Source organism: Eptesicus fuscus, chromosome 15, assembly GCF_027574615.1.
Source record: "Eptesicus fuscus isolate TK198812 chromosome 15, DD_ASM_mEF_20220401, whole genome shotgun sequence".
NCBI classification, from domain to species: Eukaryota; Metazoa; Chordata; class Mammalia; order Chiroptera; family Vespertilionidae; genus Eptesicus; species Eptesicus fuscus.
The window spans coordinates 52,787,950-52,807,502 of NC_072487.1; the positions used below are offsets into that span (position 1 = coordinate 52,787,950).

The 19,553-nt window shown below is 39.8% G+C and overlaps 1 protein-coding gene across 2 annotated transcripts in view; it reads left to right on the forward strand.

The window, feature by feature from the left end:
- The window catches only part of ANP32B (acidic nuclear phosphoprotein 32 family member B), a 28,058-nt gene extending 11,852 nt beyond the window's left edge, over positions 1-16,206 (forward strand). The window contains exons 2-7 of one of the 2 annotated variants that reach the window (XM_054726724.1): positions 961-1,059; positions 4,486-4,608; positions 9,685-9,874; positions 12,403-12,527; positions 14,485-14,554; positions 15,751-16,206. In XM_054726724.1, coding sequence (XP_054582699.1) covers positions 961-1,059; positions 4,486-4,608; positions 9,685-9,874; positions 12,403-12,527; positions 14,485-14,554; positions 15,751-15,818 — 675 coding nt within the window. In that variant the 3' untranslated portion in view covers positions 15,819-16,206. Of the gene's footprint in view, positions 1-960; positions 1,111-4,485; positions 4,609-9,684; positions 9,875-12,402; positions 12,528-14,484; positions 14,555-15,750 lie in introns of both variants that reach the window. The other variant, XM_008141870.3, reaches the window with a different exon arrangement.
- The last annotated feature ends 3,347 nt before the right edge of the window (positions 16,207-19,553 follow it).

The following is a 19,553-nucleotide window of genomic DNA, read 5'->3' on the forward strand; positions in this document are numbered from 1 at the left end:
CTTGGATTCTGTATGGGAGGATAAAGATGTCACTAGCTCCTATCCTCATTTTAGAGCTATCAGCATCTCCCTTCCATATTCATGCTTGATTAATGTTATTAAACTTGGTAGATTCATTGCAAGAATGCCTTTGGCAGTTAAAACTAATTTGCATCACTGTAAATTGATCAGAACGTGTTAAAAATGGCAAGTTTCAGAGTCAACCACAGAGCAAGAATGGCAATAAGGATTATTATAGTATTCACACTGTAGAGTGTTATTAAATCAGTATTCAAAATCTTCAGATGTGATACCCTTAGATGAATTTGAGTTCTGAATTTCAGGATCTCCAAAGAAGGAGATTTTATGTCTGAAAAAGGAACCTAATTTAATGTCTATCAGTCTCTTGCCTGTCATTCTCACATATAACCCAAATTGATCTTTATTTTGAATTAAGGCCTTTTGCATCTTGACCCATTCCAAGTGTCAAGATAATCTCAGTAAAGATTAATAATACCACAAGTAGAAATGTGTAGAGTGCTGCCAACATTTCTTAGTGATCTTTATAGGAAAAGTAAGACTTCCCTATTTTCCGTGTGCCAGTCTCTTGGGCCTTGAGATAGACTCAGCCTAAAAGAGGGTGAAGGGTATCTTCACTCTGCATTTGTAGTTAAAGCTAACCCTAAGGAACAGACTTGGGGAAAGAAATAGGGGAGATACAGTTTCTTCACTTATATCTTATGAACTAGTTTCTGTCTCTGGAAAATAAAGAGTTCACATCTTTATGCATCTTTATAACACTCCACCCTTGGTATCTATTAGTATATTGTTACTAAAGGCTTAATCATTTTTCATTTATTTATAACTGATCTAAAGGCTGCCCCTATAAGTGGGTGTTTTTGCTGGGTATTTATGGTAGAAGTTTTTTTTCTATATGTTTCTGAAAGCTTGTCTTTTCCTTTTTTCCTTTGTCATCTACAGGTTCGAGAACTTGTCCTGGACAATTGCAAATCAGATGATGGAAAAATTGAGGGCTTAACAGCTGAATTTGTGAACTTAGAGTTCCTCAGTTTAATAAATGTAAGCTTGATTTCAGTTTCAAATCTCCCCAAACTACCAAAATTGAAAAAGGTGAGTGCTTTTTCTTTAACAGTAAAAAGGAACCATATTGGGAAGGGAAAAATACATGGTTTTACCTGGAAGGAAGCATTTAATGTAGCAGAAAGCACATAGCTTTTGGAACTAGGCATATCTGGGATTGAATTCCAGTTCTATCTTTTCCTTGATGGGTGATCTGCAGGTTACTTAATCCTTGTAAGGCTCAATTTCCTCACCTGTAAACTGGTGATACCACCTGACCTTACAGAATTATTGTGGTGTTTGGAAATAATACATGTTGGATGCTAAATAAATATTAGATATGAAGAATAATTATTTTGTGATTAATTTATTAGTTATAAATTTGTTGTTCTAATCTTAGATACATTTTGTTCTTAGTATGCTCTGGTTTAGGAAACACAGGTGCCTATCACTCATGTTTTATGTTTGTTGATTAAGGATGAGTTTAAGTAGTAAAGACTTTTCAGATTTATAGTCTTTGATAATTCAAACCCATTACATAATTTTAATGACTAGAATTTTAAAATGTGCTGTGACTTACTGCAAGAATCCATTGTAACAAAGCTTCTGTATTTCTGGATCCTAGCTAATGGTCTGTTGTTAGCTTTTCATTAGTCTAATTGCAAATCAATATTGCCCTCCAACTCCACCCCCTACTTTAAAAAAACATGAGAAATGTTTTCTTGTGTCCTTGCATATTTATCTATCACAGAGCTCCAGAATGTCAAAACTGGAAGAAACTTCGATCTTCCAGCCTAGCCCCTTATTTTACAGACACATCAGTAAATTTAGAAAGATATAGTAATTTGCCTAAAGCCTCCCACAAAAGTGGTTCATGCTAGAGCCAAAACTAGAATCCATATCTCCTATTTCCTAACACGGTACCTTTTCTTTTCTTTTCTTTTCTTTTCTTTTCTTTTCTTTTCTTTTCTTTTCTTTTTTTTTCTTTCCTTTTTCTTTCATACAGAAAGGTATGTGATTATGTTTAGGCATTCATTTTATTAGGGAATTTATGTTGAAACTTTGTCTAAACAAAGATACACATAGAAAGAAATTTGTAATCAAATTTAAACAAAGGGGCAGGTAGGCTGTTCCTGTAGTTTGCTTTTGAGTCCTGAGAGGGAATTGTTTTTTGCTTAAGTACATGAATTAAAACAAGAAATGCTTTTTACTTATTTGCTTTATTTAGGTAATAAATGCTCAGGTACTCCTCATGGGTTTCAGAGTGCCCTGCTTTTATCTGTCTACAAAAACTTGATTCTAGCAGATCCTAGTAGTATGTGTTTTGTGTTCTGTTTTCCTAGCATCCTGATACATTTTCTTGAATTATTATGGTCAGTATACTGTCAGACTTAGAAAGTAAATGTATCAGTGACCATCTATATATAGGCATTATCAAATCCTTTTTTTGAAGTCTTATTTTAATTTGTTAATTAGTGAGGGAGGAATGGAGACATCTATTACAGGCAGATAGATGTTCTTACAGTTGATGTGGACTTTGTTTTCTTCCTACCCTAGAATGGCTTGTTTTATAACACGAAACAGGATCTGAAAGAAATTTGGTGTATAAATGTCCCAGGTTTCCTAAATTTACACATTGCTTTTATTTCAAAATAAGCCATTAAGTCCTCTGGTGGGATTGCCTTGTTATTTCTGCTCCCTAAGATATTCATGTTGAAAGGATGTATTACATATGTGTTGATATTCTGACCAACAAAAATAAGTGTTCTCTTTTTATTTTTATTTACTAATATCTCAATAAAGGTAACACTTGGGGCTTTGTTGATTATAGACTTATATTTTTAAATCTAGATGATTAGATATTAGACTGGAATATCCCATTGGAAGGAAAATTTTTTTCTGAAATGTTGCATTTTCCTGAAATATACACCTAAGCACCAGACCACACACACACACACACACACTTACACACTTTCATTGGTTTTGGAGAAGAAGGGAGAGGGAGAGAGACATAGAAACATGATGAGAGAGAATCATCGATTGGCTGCCTCCTGCATGCCCCTCACTGGGGACTGAGCCCAAAACCTCGGCACATGCCCTGTCCGAGAATCGAACTGGGACCTCCTGGTTCATAGGTTGATGCTCAACCACTGAGCCACACTAGTTGGGCTTGAATTGTTTTTTAAACTCATTCTTTCAACAACTATTTAAATTAAAAAGTTCCTCTATTCTGCTCATTATTATTTCATTGCATGCTGTAGACGAAATTACATGATGTTTTCATGCTTTTCAAGGTACGCAGCATATTGCAGAGGGCATGGGTTCTTCTGAAACTAGCCTGCCCAGCTTCAAATCATAGGTTTACCACTGTAACAACTGTGAGCTCTTTGTCATATTTCACTGTCTCTTTGTAGTTCATTTTCTTCGTCTGTCAGTGGGGGTAATAATTCTACCTACCCCATCAGTTTATTGTGAGATCAAGTGATCATGTAGCATTTCTAGTACTTTCAATAGTACCTGACACTTAAGTACTAAGTAAGGGTTGACATAATTACCGTTGTTGGCATTTAAAAAGCGGATTGATACCAGCTATATGGTCTAAGTTTTCTCATCTGCAAAATGAAGAATTTGAATTAGATGCTCTTGACCATCTAATTTTTCCATGCTCCAATATCTTTCACTCTATTATTTCTTGCTGAAGGCTCATTTCCTTTATTGGCACACCGTTTGCTGTGTTACTTGACCTGCAGCTAAGAAATTAGAGTAGGTTCTTGTAAAGGCCAGGTTTATGCAAGAAGTGGCCTCCAGGGAGTTGGTTGTATCAGCCCTGAAGCTGTTGCCCCACTCCCTTTCCAGAGGTCATGGAACTTCTTTAAGGGTGTGTTTTGGGGCTTGTACTACTTCTATAGCCTTCAGAGCAAATTCCCTGGTGGCTTCCAGATGTAGAACTCCACAATGTGTCAGCGCTGTACAGGATCAGATTAGGTTCCAAGTGGGCACAGCAAGCTTTGCTTGGCACACACAAGTAAACTGCTTAAAATGCACGGACCAGTTACCCTTCCTGGCAAGTATAGCATATTACAACTTCTTAAAGAATTCTAATTTGCTTTGACCCACTTTTTAGGTTAGAAAATGTATTCACTGCTGTTAGGGACCAGTTCTTGAACAAACTGTTATAATTAGCATCTGGTTAACAAAACACAACACTTCTTATCATATCCTGTCTCTCCTCCCCCAAATGTTGCTGGGATCCATAAACTACTTATTTGGGTTTAATCAAACAAAATGAACATACATGCACTGATAAAAACAGAGATTGTTTGGTCTTGGTAAGTATTTAAGAACTGTATTTGCTCTTTAGAATACCTTAATGATAAGTGTTTCTCTGTATATTTGTGTTTGTCCTGTGTGCATTTTCTCTCACAGCTTGAGCTCAGTGACAATAGAATCTCTGGATGTCTGGACATGTTGGCAGAAAAACTTCCAAATCTCACACATCTAAATTTAAGTGGAAATAAACTGAAAGATATCAGTACCTTGGAACCTTTGGTAAGTAATTAAGAATTTGGAAACTGAGACTTACTGGTCATTTTCATTTTCATATTTCTTTATAGTAAGGGAAATGATTGGAAATAATTGATTACCTGATACTATGGTGGCTTTCTTCAAAGGGGAATTCTTATAAAATTTCATGTGTTTATGAAATTAAACATTTATTTTTTCCCCCAGACTGGCTAGAAAAAGCTGTTTATATTGGGTGGCATATCTGAATTTCAGATGGAACAGAAGTCCAAGGACAGTTCCAATAAGTTTTAGATCTCCTAATTCATGATCTTGGGCGCTAGCTGGATCACTGTTGCCCAAAGTTTTTCATGGGAACCCCCAAATCCTCTTCAGATAAGCTATGGAAAGTTAAGTTTAAGTGTCATGAGTTACAGACTTAATGTGTGACCTTGGGCAAATCGCTTCTTTTCTCTGGACCTCAGTTTCCTCACTTAGGAGTTCTGGAAATAAAATAAGACAATGCACTTACTTGGCTGTGTTAGTTGGAAAGCTGTGCCAATGGGGTCCAGCGCATGTGGAAGTTGTGGCCATAAAAGAACTTTTAGAGCAGGGCTTAGTGCAGGGTGTGGGGGAACCCCCCAGGCTCCTCTTTTGGCTGGCACCTAGAAATTTCTATGAATTCAAGATTGATAAAGGACTATTTTACCTAAACGTGACATTCTATAAATTTGGCATACAGAGAGAATTGCATTTTAAAGAGGCTAACTTGGTGTACATAAAGTCAGTGTTTCCATTAACTTCCAACATTAATTGGGAGAGGGTAACATAGTAGGTAGGTGTTGTCTTTCAGGATGCAGAAGAACAGAACCCCAGAGGATAAGCCATCCTCTGCTATCCATCTTTTCTGATGTCACAGCATATTTATAATATTTGGATTTCACATTAGTTGTACAGGATGTTCTATTAATATTTCAAGGGAAGATAAGGTTAAATTATGACTTCTCTCAATAAAGAGGGTTTCCTGTCAGAATTATAGGGTCTTTCCCTACTAATTAATAGAGGTGCTGCTCCAATGTAGATTTAAGCATCTTCTACTGAGTCACTTTATGTGTATGTTTCATTAAGTGAACTATGTGTAACTCATATTTTTCATAAATGTTGGGAGCCTATTTCCTACCTTTGCTCCATATATTTTGCCCCGCTTTTCTGCTGTAGATAGGTACACCTGGACACTTAGGTTCCCTCATTTTTACTGGTTCTAAGCTTTTTCTCCAAACCAATCCACATTTCCAATGTTTAAACAAACATTTATTGAGTTTTGCTGAATTCAAGGACATTAACTTTGGCCCACCGTAGCCTCATAAGCCACAAAAGAGAATGACTGTAGAGAAAACCAAGTTTAGAAAACTTAGTTAATAGTCACATGATAATTTGCAGATTAGGGATTCAAATCCAAATCCACCGTCTTTGCACTGTTCTTCTCTTTTTACCTACAGTTTTGTTTCATATCCAAATTGACTTGAGCTATTTAACAGGAGCACGAAATTAAGTGCTAATGGTCTCCCAGGCAGACACCTACATTAAATCTTTATTGTTTGTGTTAATGACAGGCCTATCAATCCAGGGTCACTGTGAACATAGGAACCCCTTTTTTTTTCTGGAACAGAATGCCAGGTAGTATCTTTCCATGCTAGATCATTGGCTATTGCCTAATTCTCATAACAACCTGGGTCCTCTTAAATGTTTCATCAGAAGCCTTTGTCAGTGCCCTAGCATACAGAGGCAGAGCAGAAGCAAACATTGTGTGTGGGAGCTGTTTGCTTGGATGTTCCTGACCTGGTCAGATACATATGAGGGCCCTTTGGTGGCTCTGAAAGCCTCAGTTCCCTGGGACAGTAAAGAATAAGAAATAATCATTGTTTTATCATTTTTAGAGGATCTGCTACGTACCATACACTATAGTGGATGCTTTATGTATGTTATCTCATTAGTAATCCTCAAAGAACATTTCTACAGAGTGGATAGAAATAGCATGGCCCTCATTTTACACAAGAGGAAGCTGAGGCTTGGGAGAGGCTGAACCCCTTGTCCAGAGTCACACACTTGGCTGGCCAGTGAGAGCTGGAGTGCTGCACACCCAGGACTTTCTGGAAAAGCCTGGGCTCCTGCCCTTCTCTGAACTTGCTTCTCAGATTCCTAGGGGTGCTAGGTGGGTCTCCTGAAGTTAGAACTTAGAATAAAATATAACTGTAGCAGAAGGTGAAAGGGGGAAATGTTGATCAGTTTTTACTTCTGATAGTATTCTTCAGTGGGGAAAAACACCATCCTCATCCTCATTAACCACATAACATTTTGAACACTGTCTACATTGAGCCCAGTTCTTACAGTCAATGCAATGATTGTGAATGCCTCTGCTTGCTACAGGGACATTAATCGAGAGACAAAGAAGGCATCATTTCAAACTTCCTTGGACACCTTTTTTAAGAGACCTGGGCCATCCAAACCATCCCCAAAAGCCCTTCTAAATTCTAAGAAGGCAAGCAAAATTATTGTTAATAAAATGTTTAATGTTTATTATGGCTAGCCTTTTAGTTTTAGGCCAAATTTATGCTATGATAAAAATTTGTGATTTTTTTTTTTTTTTTTTTTTTTTAGCAGTACTTAAACATTACATTGGGATCCTGAATAATCTGTCTTAGTGTATTTGGGATCTTAAAGTGTAATTTTACTACTTGAAACATTTCTAGGATACTATGGTTATTTGTGATTTTGTTGTTTATTTTCTTCATTTAGTTTCTAGCATACTGTTTGGCATGTCCGAATTATAATGGGTCCTTTCTCAAGAAGTAGCCAAAAATATCACAGATTCATAGTTTCAGAAACAGAGAGCCGGGATAGTTGATAAAACTAGAGAAAAGCCTTGGGCACTGTAGAGCATTAAAGATCAGGGGTTGTATGCATTTTTGTGTATCTTTTCCTAGGGAACACATTTGAGGAGTACGTGGCTCATTCCTTTGATGAATTTTTAGACTGAGCCTCTTTGGGAAAGCTGCCTAAATTTACTTGTTGTATCCTAGCTGGTATAGAGTCAACTGTTTTGTGAAGGAAAAAAGAGTTCCCAGTATGCTATCTAGTTGTCTGGTGTGGCATTTCAGCATTTTTTTTTCCTTGGCAAGAATTCATACCTGGGCTTCTGGAGGTCAGGGCCTGCCCAGTGGGGAACCTAATCTGAAAGCTGCATGACATAAAAGCAGCTCTAAGAAGGGCTGGGGACAGTTTTCTTAAGACCTCAGGGGACTGACTTACATAAGCACATTATTTGACTCACAAACCCTTGGATCATCATACATTGGTGTTTTGAGGAGTACAGTTTCCTGTTGCTGAAACCCTACTCTGTGTTCCCTGTCTGGCTCTATGTTCCCCAGGGCTGCTCAGTGAAAGTAAAGTAAGTGTGGGAACCTCATCTTTGACCAGGAAGATGAAGATTCTATAAGGGCAGCAGTCAGCAACACTTTTTGCTAAAGGGCCCAATAATAGATCATTTAGGCTTTGTCAGGCATACAGTCTCTGTCACAATTACTCAGCGTCCCCATTGTAGCACAAAAGAAACCATACATTATGTATAAACAAATGAGTGTGGCTCTGTTTGAATAAAACTTGTTTTACAAAAACAGGCCGTGGGTTGGAATGGGCCAGCAGACAATCTTGCCAAGCCCTGCTTTAGAGCAAAGATTTTTCTAATCATTTTGTAACTCCCTAGAATTACACAGATACCTCAAGTCCTGAAGACAAGGTTTTGTTTAATCTGCATTTCTTTCTAGGTCCTTGTGAATGTTGAAATAGCTTTCCCAAATAAAGCATCAAAGACTTTAAACATCAACATTTATTTTTTTGCAACTTCTGTCTCTCACCCTCCCTTCCACTCTCTTAAAAATAAATGGAAAAATATCCTCAGGAGATGATTAACCAAATATATACATATATTTTTTTCTTATTCTTTCAAACCTTTTCTCTTGATTCAGAACCATTAAAAGTCATTTATGAAGCTATATAGCGAATGCCCTCTGGGCTTATTGCCCCTATTCTAAAAGGCACGAGGCTTCATGTTTTGTGTTTGCTTTTTATAAGCTTGCACCCTCTCTTTTCCCTAAGAGGGTTTGCTGTCACTCCTGGTGCTGTCTCCTAACTTGCCTGTAATATCTCTGTCCTCCCAACCTCTTAACCCCTAATCAAAACTTAATAGATGTGGGGTTGAAGTACTAATACATTGATGTCATAACAGATGAAGATCTGAGTAAAATACCTGGAAGTTTTCCTGTCCACTTTGATTGCTTAGAAAACTTTTCTTGGGCCAAGTTTTTACACCTTAACTGTTTTAGATCAGTGAAATTAAAAGTTCCAGGTAAATGAGGTATTCAACAAAGTTTCAAGGTATGATAACACCAAAAGAATTTACGTGGAAAAGTCTGGTAACAGTGTCAATCATTTCCCCAAAAACTCAAAAAGAAGAAAAGAGTGTAATGTTTCTTGTTTCTGAAGTTTAAACTAATTTTCCCTAGCCTGTATTGATTCCTGTCTTTCCAGAAAATGTCTGCATCACTAAACTTTGTGCTTTTTATATTCTGTTCTCTAGTATTTCACATCTGTGTTCCCAAGTAGAAATCTCAAGCACCTTGAGATTGAGTGGATGGGTTGGATGAGTTTTCTTCTGTACTACTGCCCCAGAGCTTTGAAGACTGCTTGATACCCAGCAAGTTCTTAGTGGGCATTTGATTACTCAAATATTTGAACTTAGTTTTGAACCAAATTTATCAAATGCTCTGATTTGTCTTGTACTGTAAGAAGATCCAGTTTTAATAACTTTCAAATTCATATATCTTAAGACTAATGCTGCCAGAATAAGATAGTTCTTTGAGAAGGGTAGATGTAGAAGGAAAGGACTCGGTACAAATCTAGTGGCCTCTAATATAAAGATGCAAAAGGAGTTGAAATGTTTTCCTATGTACAAGGTTGAGTGGGTAGTAGCTAATTAAATATGAGCCTAGAATTTTTACCTCTTAGGAGATGGGTTTTGTTGCTTAGGTTCCTTTGGTTTAGGAAGTGTGTTTTTTAATCCTTCAGAAAAAGTTGGAATGTCTGAAAAGCCTGGATCTGTTCAACTGTGAGGTTACTAACCTGAATGACTACCGAGAGAGTGTCTTCAAGCTCTTGCCCCAGCTGACCTACCTGGATGGCTATGACCGAGAGGATCGAGAAGCTTCTGACTCAGATGCCGAGGTGGACGGTGTGGATGAAGAAGAGGATGATGAAGGTGATTGGACATTATATCCGTGAATCTAATTTCTGCCTTCAAGGGTCCTGATAAAGCTGCTGAATGTTCTTGCTGTTGAGAAAAATAATTTATTATATGCATGCATGTAGGCATTCCATTAAATTTGGAGTTACAACTTCTGTTTAATTTTAATAAGTGCTTAGGACATTGAAGCCTTTAAATGATTCCAAATAAAATGGTTTGTTAGCTAATGTCTTGAATTTCAAGCCTAGAGATCATAGACTGCTCCATCCCATTGAAGTACTTGTGATTTACAGCTTACTAAAGAGACCATCATTTCATGTCTCCTGTCTTCCTCCTAGCTGTTCCCCTGTCTTGGTTACTGCTTACTTATCCTTACAAAACTCGTCTTTGTCAACACTTCCAGGAAGACTTTCCTGATACTCTTGAGAGATTAGATTTGTGAACATGCTAGAACATCCCCTTGCTACCTCTTCCATAGCACCTGCCTCTGCTATTGTCCCTTCCAACTATGCTATGATTATTTTCTTGGGTCGGGCTTTTTTCTTTATTCAAAGGACCCAATACTTAATAGGTACTTGGTACATGTTCGTTATACCCAAATATAAATAAAATAGGTTTCCTGCCTATAATATATTATTAGGGTCGAAGAAGATGATGATTTAAAAGTACTATGTGTTAGGTTCCATTTTTCATTAATAAGGGAAATAATATCTGGCTATAACATGGACATAGAAGATAGTTTTTATCATTGACATTTGATCACGGTTTTTTAGACTCATGGTTATTTTTAAATATCTCTTTTCTTTAAAATAAAAATACCCAAAAGACAGAAATGGTCAAGAAAAGCAAAGGAGGAAAAACAACTTGGTGCCATTATTGGTGCTGCGCTCTGGAAACATCTTTACAGTTTGATTTTGCAGGAGGTTTGAGATAAGACAAAAAGAGGTAGGATGGGATGTAAGACAAGCGTGTCAAACTCATGGCGGCGATGCTCGTAAGATGTCACAAAATAGGACATCTGACCTTGTTCCAAATATTTATGTCACTTGTTCCCCTCACCACAGGTTTTCAGTTATCCCTAACAACCCTTTGTGCTCCTGTTGTCTATTGAGGTTCATTTTATTTATTTTTAAATATATTTTATTGATTTTTTACAGAGAGGAAGGGAGAGGGATAGTTAGAAACATCGATGAGAGAGAAACATCAATCAGCCGCCTTCTGCACACCCTCTACTGGGACCCTTCAGTCCGCAGGCTGACACTCTATCCACTGAGCCAAACCAGTTAGGGCTATTGAGGTTCATTTTAAACAGGCTGTGCAAGAGCCTGTAAAGAAAATTCTTTTGGAGGATGGAGGGTTCCTGAGAAAAGCTCAGTCAAGGCAAAAGTATTTGAGCATTTCCTATGTGCTGGACACTGGAGAATAGTTTTGAAAGGAAAAAACACACATCATGGTTTCTGTCCTCTTGGAGCTTACTACTAAGAAGAAAATGTTAAATAATTACAAGTGAGCAAAGTGTAGAAGAAGAACCAGGTGCTTGTGTGAGAGTGAGCTGGGATTCGGAGGTCCGGCTTATCTGCCCAAGGAGTGATAGTTAACTTAGATTCAAAGGTTGAGTCCATGTTAGCCAAACAGAAGAGAGGGAAGAGTGTTCAGAGGCTAGGAGGCAGAATAGAGCACATCAAGCTCTAGGACCCACGGAGATAGCTGCTTACCTCCACCAAATGGAGAAAGTCTGGAGATGCCTCGCAACTTGCCTCCCCAGTTTGTCACAGGGTTGTTAATGGGCATCTCCCAAGCTCCCCATTTGGGCAGCTTTGTGCTGGTAACTTACCTCAGAAGAATATTTTTGTTTTGTTTCAATTTTTTGTAACTTTTTTTAAAATTAAGCTACGTTTTTTTAATATATTTAATTAATTTTTATAGAGCGAAAGGGAAAGGGATAGAGAGATAGAAACATCGATAAGAGAGAAACATCAATCAGCTGCCTCCTGCACACCCCCTACTGGGGATGTACCCGCAACCAAGGTACATGCCCTTGACCGGAATCGAACCTGGTACCCTTCAGTCTGCAGGCCGACGCTCTATCCACTGAGCCAAACCGGTTAGGGCTTTTGTAACTTTTTACTGTGGAAAATTTTAGACATAGACAAAGGTAGAAATAATAGTAAAACATTCATGTTCCCATGACTGAGCTTTAATAGTTACTGGTTCATATGGATCATCTTTTATACATACACATCCCTACTCTCTTCCCCCTTCCTTACTTGGAATCAAATGCCAGACACTGTATCATAAGTGTTATAGTGTACACCTAGCCTCCCAGGAGTCCTGGCCTCCAGATGTGATGGGATTCTGTTGGACAAAAGGACTGAGCTACCAGAGTTTGGGAGCAAGCAGGGTGACTGGTTCGTGGTTTTCCCTGATGTTGCTAAAGTCCAGCATTTGTCCTGTGGACTAACCCATAATTTCTCAACACCTAGCAGATGTACCCCCATGGGACATCAAGGGTATTTGATGAATTCCTTTTGGACTGTTTGCAGAAGGAGAAGATGAGGAGGACGAGGAGGAGGAGGATGGTGAGGAAGAAGAATTTGATGATGAAGAGGATGAAGATGAAGACGAAGATGTAGAAGGAGAAGAGGATGAAGATGAAGTCAGTGGGGAGGTCAGTGCAACTCTGCTTCCCTGCTTCCTATTTAAAATTATTAGAAGTATAGATTCCTTTTTAAGAAGAAAGGAAAGGAAGAGAAAGAAAAAGGCCTTCTGAAGAAAATAATATACGTGTGAATAAACTAATATCAGTCTGATTAATTTAGCTCTCATAAAGCCACCCTCTTTTAATAAATACTAAATTGAATGCTAACTGGACACAGTTCTTGGCTCTGCAAGGTAAGTTTTAACCCTTTAACTTTGGGAGGAAGCAGTGAGTTGAGTATTCATTCAGTAGGGTGAAAAAACTGGAAACATTGAGAACTGAAGGTATGTCTGTTCCTTTGTTGTATTGAAAGGAAGGGTATGTTCACCGAGTCTTGACTTGTTTTTGTATGTTCAGCCTAATTCAGCAAATATATGCCTCCTGTGTTAAAAGAGCTAGGGATGCAAAGTTAAATAGGGATGTGGTCCTGCCCTGGCATGTGTGGCTCACCTGGTTGAGCATCGTCCCATGTACCAAAAAGACACCAGTCCGATTCCTAGTCAGGGCACCTGCCCGGGTTGCGGGTTCGGTCTCCAGTACTGGGGGGGGTGAAGGAGGCAGCTGATCGATGTTTCTCTCCCACATCAATATTTCCCTCTCTCCAAAGTAATAAAAACATTTTTTTAAAAAATGTGGTCCTACCCTGCAAGAGCAGGTAGTCGAATTTAATGGAACACCTACGTAATACAATATTGAATGCCATAGAAGGACAGGAGAAAGGAGTGACTTAACTTTGACCCTCAAGGAGGTTTGTGAAAACAACAGGCCAGGAAAGTTAGACATCACCAAAAACATGTTCTTTTTTTGTACAGAAATAAGGCTGAGCATTTGTATAATCTCATAGGTGTTTAATGAAGTTAAGTTCCTGAAGGAAACATTTTTTAAAATATATTTTATTGATTTTTTACAGAGAGGAAGGGAGAGGGATAGAGAGTTAGAAACATTGATGAGAAACATCGATCAGCCGCCTCCTGCACAACTACTGGGGATGTGCCCGCAACTACCGTACATGCCCTTGACCAGAATCGAACCTGGGACCCTTCAGTCTACAGGCTAATGCTCTGTCCACTGAGCCAAACCGGTTAGGGCCCTGAAGGAAACATTTTATATAACAACTAGAAGCCTGATGCACGATGATTCGTGCAAGAATGGGCCTTCGTTTCCCTGGCTGCCGGCACCGCCTTAGCTCTGGCTGAGCCGCCTTTCTGCCTTCCCACGCTGCCCAGAGGCCCAGAGCGGCTGGGGTGGTGTGGAACGCCTTCATTGTCACCATGGCGTCCCGCCCTGCCCCTGGCTGCTAGGCACCTGCATATGCAAATAAACCTGCTGTCTTTGTTGGGTTAATTTGCATACTCACTCCTGATTGGCTGGTGGGTGTTGCGAAGGTACAGTCAATTAGCATGTTTTTATTAGGTAGATGGTAATGTAGAAATCTTTGTCCAAAACTGCTTTAAATTCAAGATTTTTAAATAATTTCTTGAATTAATTCATTTAAAGTTGTATACTAATTAAGCATGTCTGGCAAATGAAATGCTTACTTCTGAAAAGCAACTTTTTTTTAAGTATGTTTTTACTGATTTTTAGAGAGAGAGGAAGGGAGAAGGATAGAGAGATAAATATCACTGATCAGCTGCCTTCTGCCTACGGGGATCAAGCCCGAAACCTGGGCATATGCCCTGACCAGAAATCAAACCAGTGACCTCTTGGTTCATGGGTTGAGCCACAACAGTTGGGCAATTTTTAAAGAAAAATTTAAATTAAGCTTATTAAGAGAAATCAACATATCTCAGTACATCAAAGTAGATAAAAATAACCTAAAATTTTCTCCTTAATGGATTGTTATATTTATTGGGAAATTTATAGTTTTTGTACTTTTCAACTTGGCAGAATTAATCTAATAATGATAATTGCCATTACTATTCTTTAGGAAGAAGAATTTGGACATGATGGAGAAGTTGATGAAGATGAAGATGACGAGGATGAGGATGAGGATGAAGGTGGGTGTAATGCATGCATTTTGGTCCTCCTCAGCTAAAAATCCAGGTTAGGGGATGGCTGTTCCATTAACTTAGAATTTGCCACAACTTCTGAGAAGAAAAACAATGCCCTTTGCCCTGATGGTCTTCACAGGCACTTGTGTAGCCCGTCAGAGTGTGGACACTGGTGCAGCTCACCTGCTCTATGGAGCAGGCAGTTAAGAATGTCTCCGAGGAAGGAGGCCCAGTTTTCAGGCCCCACACTTGAACATGTTTTTAGAACCATCATTCAGATGATTGCCAGGCATAAGATTTCTGTGTTTTGAATTCTTTCATTTAAAAAAGTTTTAGTAATTGGGCCATAATTTTTGCAGAATATATATGTATCACGTTTCCAATTTTATTAGTGTTACTCCTCTCCACCTTAACCAAAACCAGTGAAATATCCATTTGTTAACTACTCATTGAAAGCACAGATTCTCATGCATATATAGGTTTCAGAATACCAGGTGGTTTGCTGGGCTCTCCATTGGTTTAAAATTATTTTTCAGCATCTGTTCTCTGTGCCAGGGACTGGATGAAATTTACAATGATAGAAGAGCAATCCTTAGGACCTGGTTTCTGCCTTCCAGGAGCTTTGACACAGATTTAGCTAATTTCATTGAAATAGCCATGAATTTTTACTAGTTGAGAAAACGATGATATTTAGGTCTCTGTCTCAAAAACCTGAGGCATCTAGAAATCTCTTTTTAGTTAATATCAACTTGCTACAATTTGAATCTTGCCATGTTTAAGGCTAAATACTCTGTTATCTCCGTTAATCATCAGAGTAACCCTCCAAGTTAGTACCATTGTCCCCATTTTGTAAACAAGGAAACGTGCTAACTAACTCCAAAGTCCCTGATAAGCAAATCTCTCATTGGACCAACAAGTGTAAGAAACGTTTGGGAGACTGCAACTTAAAATTGAGAAAACTGGCTTAACTTGGTTGTGATTTGAGATGCTGCTGTGCATTTTGCCTTCTTGGTTCTGTGGTCACTATTTATGCTTCTAAAAATTAATACCTCTTAATTAACAACCTACCTATCAGATTAAGCTGGCATCTTTTTTTGTCATCTCTCAACCATCAAAAAATTCATTGTTTTTACCTTTGTTAGCAATAACTTAGGCAAAATTCCTTTCCAGTTGTCTCAAAGTGAATTTTTGTTATTGTACAGAGGAGGAAGAAAGCGGGAAAGGTGAAAAGAGGAAGAGAGAAACAGATGATGAAGGAGAAGATGATTAAGAACCCAAATAACCTGCAAAAAAAAAAAGAACTGTTCAGTATTGGTTGGACTGCTCATCATATGGATTTGGTAGCTGTTTAAAAAAAAAAGGTAGCTGTGATACAAACCCCAGGACACCCACCCACCCAAAGAGCCAAAGAATAGTTCCTGTGACATTCCGCCTTCCTCCATTTAGTCCCTTTTGGAAATTCACCACCAAGCTTGGGGACTGCACCCCAACAAAATTGTAAGCGTTGTTAGGTTTTCATGTAAGACTCTTGCTGTAGCGTGGATAGCTGTGATTGGTGAGTCAACCAGCTGTGGCTACCGGTTACACCAAGACTGTAACAGCATTTTTACTTTCTGTACAACAAAGAAGCTTTGTAAATAAAATCTTAACATTTTGGGTCTGTTTTTTTCATGCCTTTCTGTTCTTTTTAATGACTTTTTTTTTTTTTTACATTAGGACATTTTATGTGACAACTGCCAAAAAATATTTTTAAGAATTTCAGTGAAATAAACACGTTCCTCTTTGGTAAAGCCTAGTTGTATGCTTACATTTTTAAATTAGACTCTAACTGTAAGTTCATGTTTAAAACACACTAAAGAACTGGTTTCTTTGGCATTTTTATATTAGTGTTTATTGGAGGGAAATGCACAAGTGTGTAGGATCTTTTTGCATTTAAGTCTAATCCTCATTTCTGCTGACTGGAAGTAAATGAAGGAGACTTCAAAAATAATGTTTGAAATGCAGTGCTCAGGAGCCCTTGAAAGCAAGTCAAAATATTGTTAGGCTCACATAATAGTTGAATTAAGGAAAAGAGGATAGTATAAAGGAAAAGACCTTCCCCTGAGTCCCAGGAGATCTGAATTCTAGTTCTGACTCTGCTGCTGATTTCCTGGGTGACTGTGTTGATGCCTGGATCACCTCCCAGTCTATAAATCTGAGGGGTGTGACCAAGTGGCTTCTGAAGTCCTGCCGCACTGATGGTCAGTGGCTGTCACTGGCAGGAAGGTCTGAAGGAAACAACGGGCTTTACACCAAGGCTGAAATGGAGGGTTTGACTGACAGGTGAATAGAGGGTGTGCTATCAAGGCAGGCGTGCTAAGGAGGAATGACATGTGAAAAGCCTGTGGAAGAGCAGGAGGTAGGCACTGCCTGAGGTCAGCTCAGCTTTTCCAGAAGATGGAAGTGTTCTCTATTCTTACAGATCTTACAGGGATTTGGGGGAGGGGTAAGGTATTCTGCAGTCTGTATTTAATAGCAAGTTGAATATTTGAGGATTGTTTTAGCTATAAGCTATTAGAATGAGTAGGGATTTTATGTGTAAAAGTAGTAGTAAAGATTAGAATTTATATCGAGAAAAAGTTACATAGTATCATTGGAACCCCCAAAATACCTATTTTAAAATTGAAGTCACTAGTCTTTAGAGTTTGCATTTTGCAAAGGAAATTGAAGAAAATTGGGTTGATTTCTGGCTTAGCAGATACTTTATTTTACTCAACCACAGGCCTTATCTGCCATTTGGCAAACCTTCAATTCATTATAAAGCATTTTCTTCTGTAGCCTAAGTGTCCTTAGGTTTTGCAGATGTCACATAGAAAACGTAACTTTGGATGATTATTTTCCCTGCTTTTTCAAGTTTATAAAACTTTTCAGTATCTACCAAGAACCTAGGATATGCCAGGGTTGGGCAAGAAGGAGGGGTGTTGGGTTAGGTGCTCAGAGCAGAGAAGAGGAACATGAGGATGATATTTGCTAGGACAGAACAAGAGTCCACTAAGTGTTAGGATAATTCAGAGGCTGGAAAGGTGGCTTCCAACTAGGATTGCAGAAGTTTCCTAGGAAGGAAAATACTTGAGCTGTACATGTAAATACGCGTAGAATTTAGAAATAGGAATAGAGAAAAGATGGAGGAGCATGATGAGCAGAGGTGGGGATTACTGAGTATATGCAAATTGGACAGGAGAATGAGAATGAAAAGAGGAATGGCAGGTGAGGCTGGAGTTGTAATTTGGGACCTTATCCTAGAGAAGGTCAAACCTTTTTATGCATTCACTTTGTTTTGTTTTATTTTTTTTAATTTTTATTTTTTTATTTTTATTTTTTTAAATTTCTTTATTGATTAAGGTGTCACATATTTGTCCTCATCCCCCCATTCCCATCCCACACCCCTCCCCACGGATGCCCCATCCCCCTGTTGAACTTAACCGTTGGATAGGCTCATATGCATGCACACAAGTCCTTTGGTTGATCTCTCCCCCCTCCTCCCAACCTCCCCTATCCTCCCTCTGAGGCCCGATAGTCCGATCGATGCCTCCTTGTTTCTGGTTCTGTTCTTCTTCCTCAGTCTATGTTGTTCATCATTTCCCCTAGATGAGCGAGATCATATGTCACTAGATATATACTTATAAGAACTGAATGTGAGACGAGCATTAATAGTTATGCTGACAGGCAAATGAATCAGTCTGTAGTGAGTTTCTTTCTGGACCAACAGTTCCTTTTAGACCCAATTTCAATGTCCACCAGTTCCTTGTGTGTACATGTCAGCACTGACCCCTCAGCTCTGGATGGTGGACAAATGGTGGTAACGGAGGTCCAACTCCCTCTGGTTTGGTCTCGGCCGGACCCAGGGGCACGGCTTCACCAGGACTAAGGGGAACGTGGCCTCACCCAGACCCAAGGGGCGCGTGGCCTCACCCAGGCCCGGGACCCAGCCTCACCCGGATGGATCCAGGGGCACACGGCCTCACCCGGACCCAGGATCCGGCTTCACCCGGACCCAGGGGCGCAAGGCCTCACTCGGGCGCAAGGCCTCACTCGGACCCAGGGGCACATGGCCTCACCCGGGCCCAGGGACCCAGCCTCATCCGGGTCCAGTGGCGCGTGGTCTCACCCGGACCCAGGGGCGCGTGGCCTCACCCGAGCCCAGGGACCCAACTTCACCCGGGACCAGGGGCGCAAGGCCTCACCTGGACCCAGGGGCGCGTGGCCTCTCCCAGACCCAGGGGCGCGTGGCCTCACCCGGACCCGGGACCCAGCCTCACCTGGATCCAGGGACACATGGCCTCACCCGGATCCAAGGGCGCGTGGCCTCTCCCAGACCCAGGGGCACGTGGCCTCACCCGGGCCTAGGTGCGCGAGGCCTCACCCGGATCCAGGGACACATGGCCTCACCCAGACCCGGGGGCGCGTGGCCTCTCACAGACCCAGGGGCACATGGCCTCACCCGGACCCGGGACCCAGCCTCATAAATAGGATTTTATTTCAGAGAGGGAGAGGGAAACATCAATGATGAGAGAGAATCAATTGGCTGCCTCCTGCATGCCCCCTAATGGGAATAGAGCCCACAACCAGGGCATGTGCCCCAACCAGGAATTGAACTTTGACTTCTTGGTTCATAGGTCACGTCTCAACCACTGAGCCACACCAGCTGGACTCTTACGCATTCACTTTGTAAAATGTCAACTTGGCCTACTACATATGGCCAGTAAGTGTGTCTAGGGAATTATCAAGCCAAATTTTCATTTCTACCATGTTTTTAAATTTAGGTTTCCCAGAAGCCTGTGACATTCTGGCCTCTGGGAGGTCCTTGAGGCTCAGCTGTTCTTGATTAAAGACAATTTTTAAATTCTTAAGAAGCAAGCTTTTTGGTAATGAGTTCACAGAGCAGACTGTATTTCTGGAGTTGTCTCCCATCTGAAGGAGACCTTCATTGAGCCGGTTTGACTCCAGCTTTTGCAGCAAATATTTG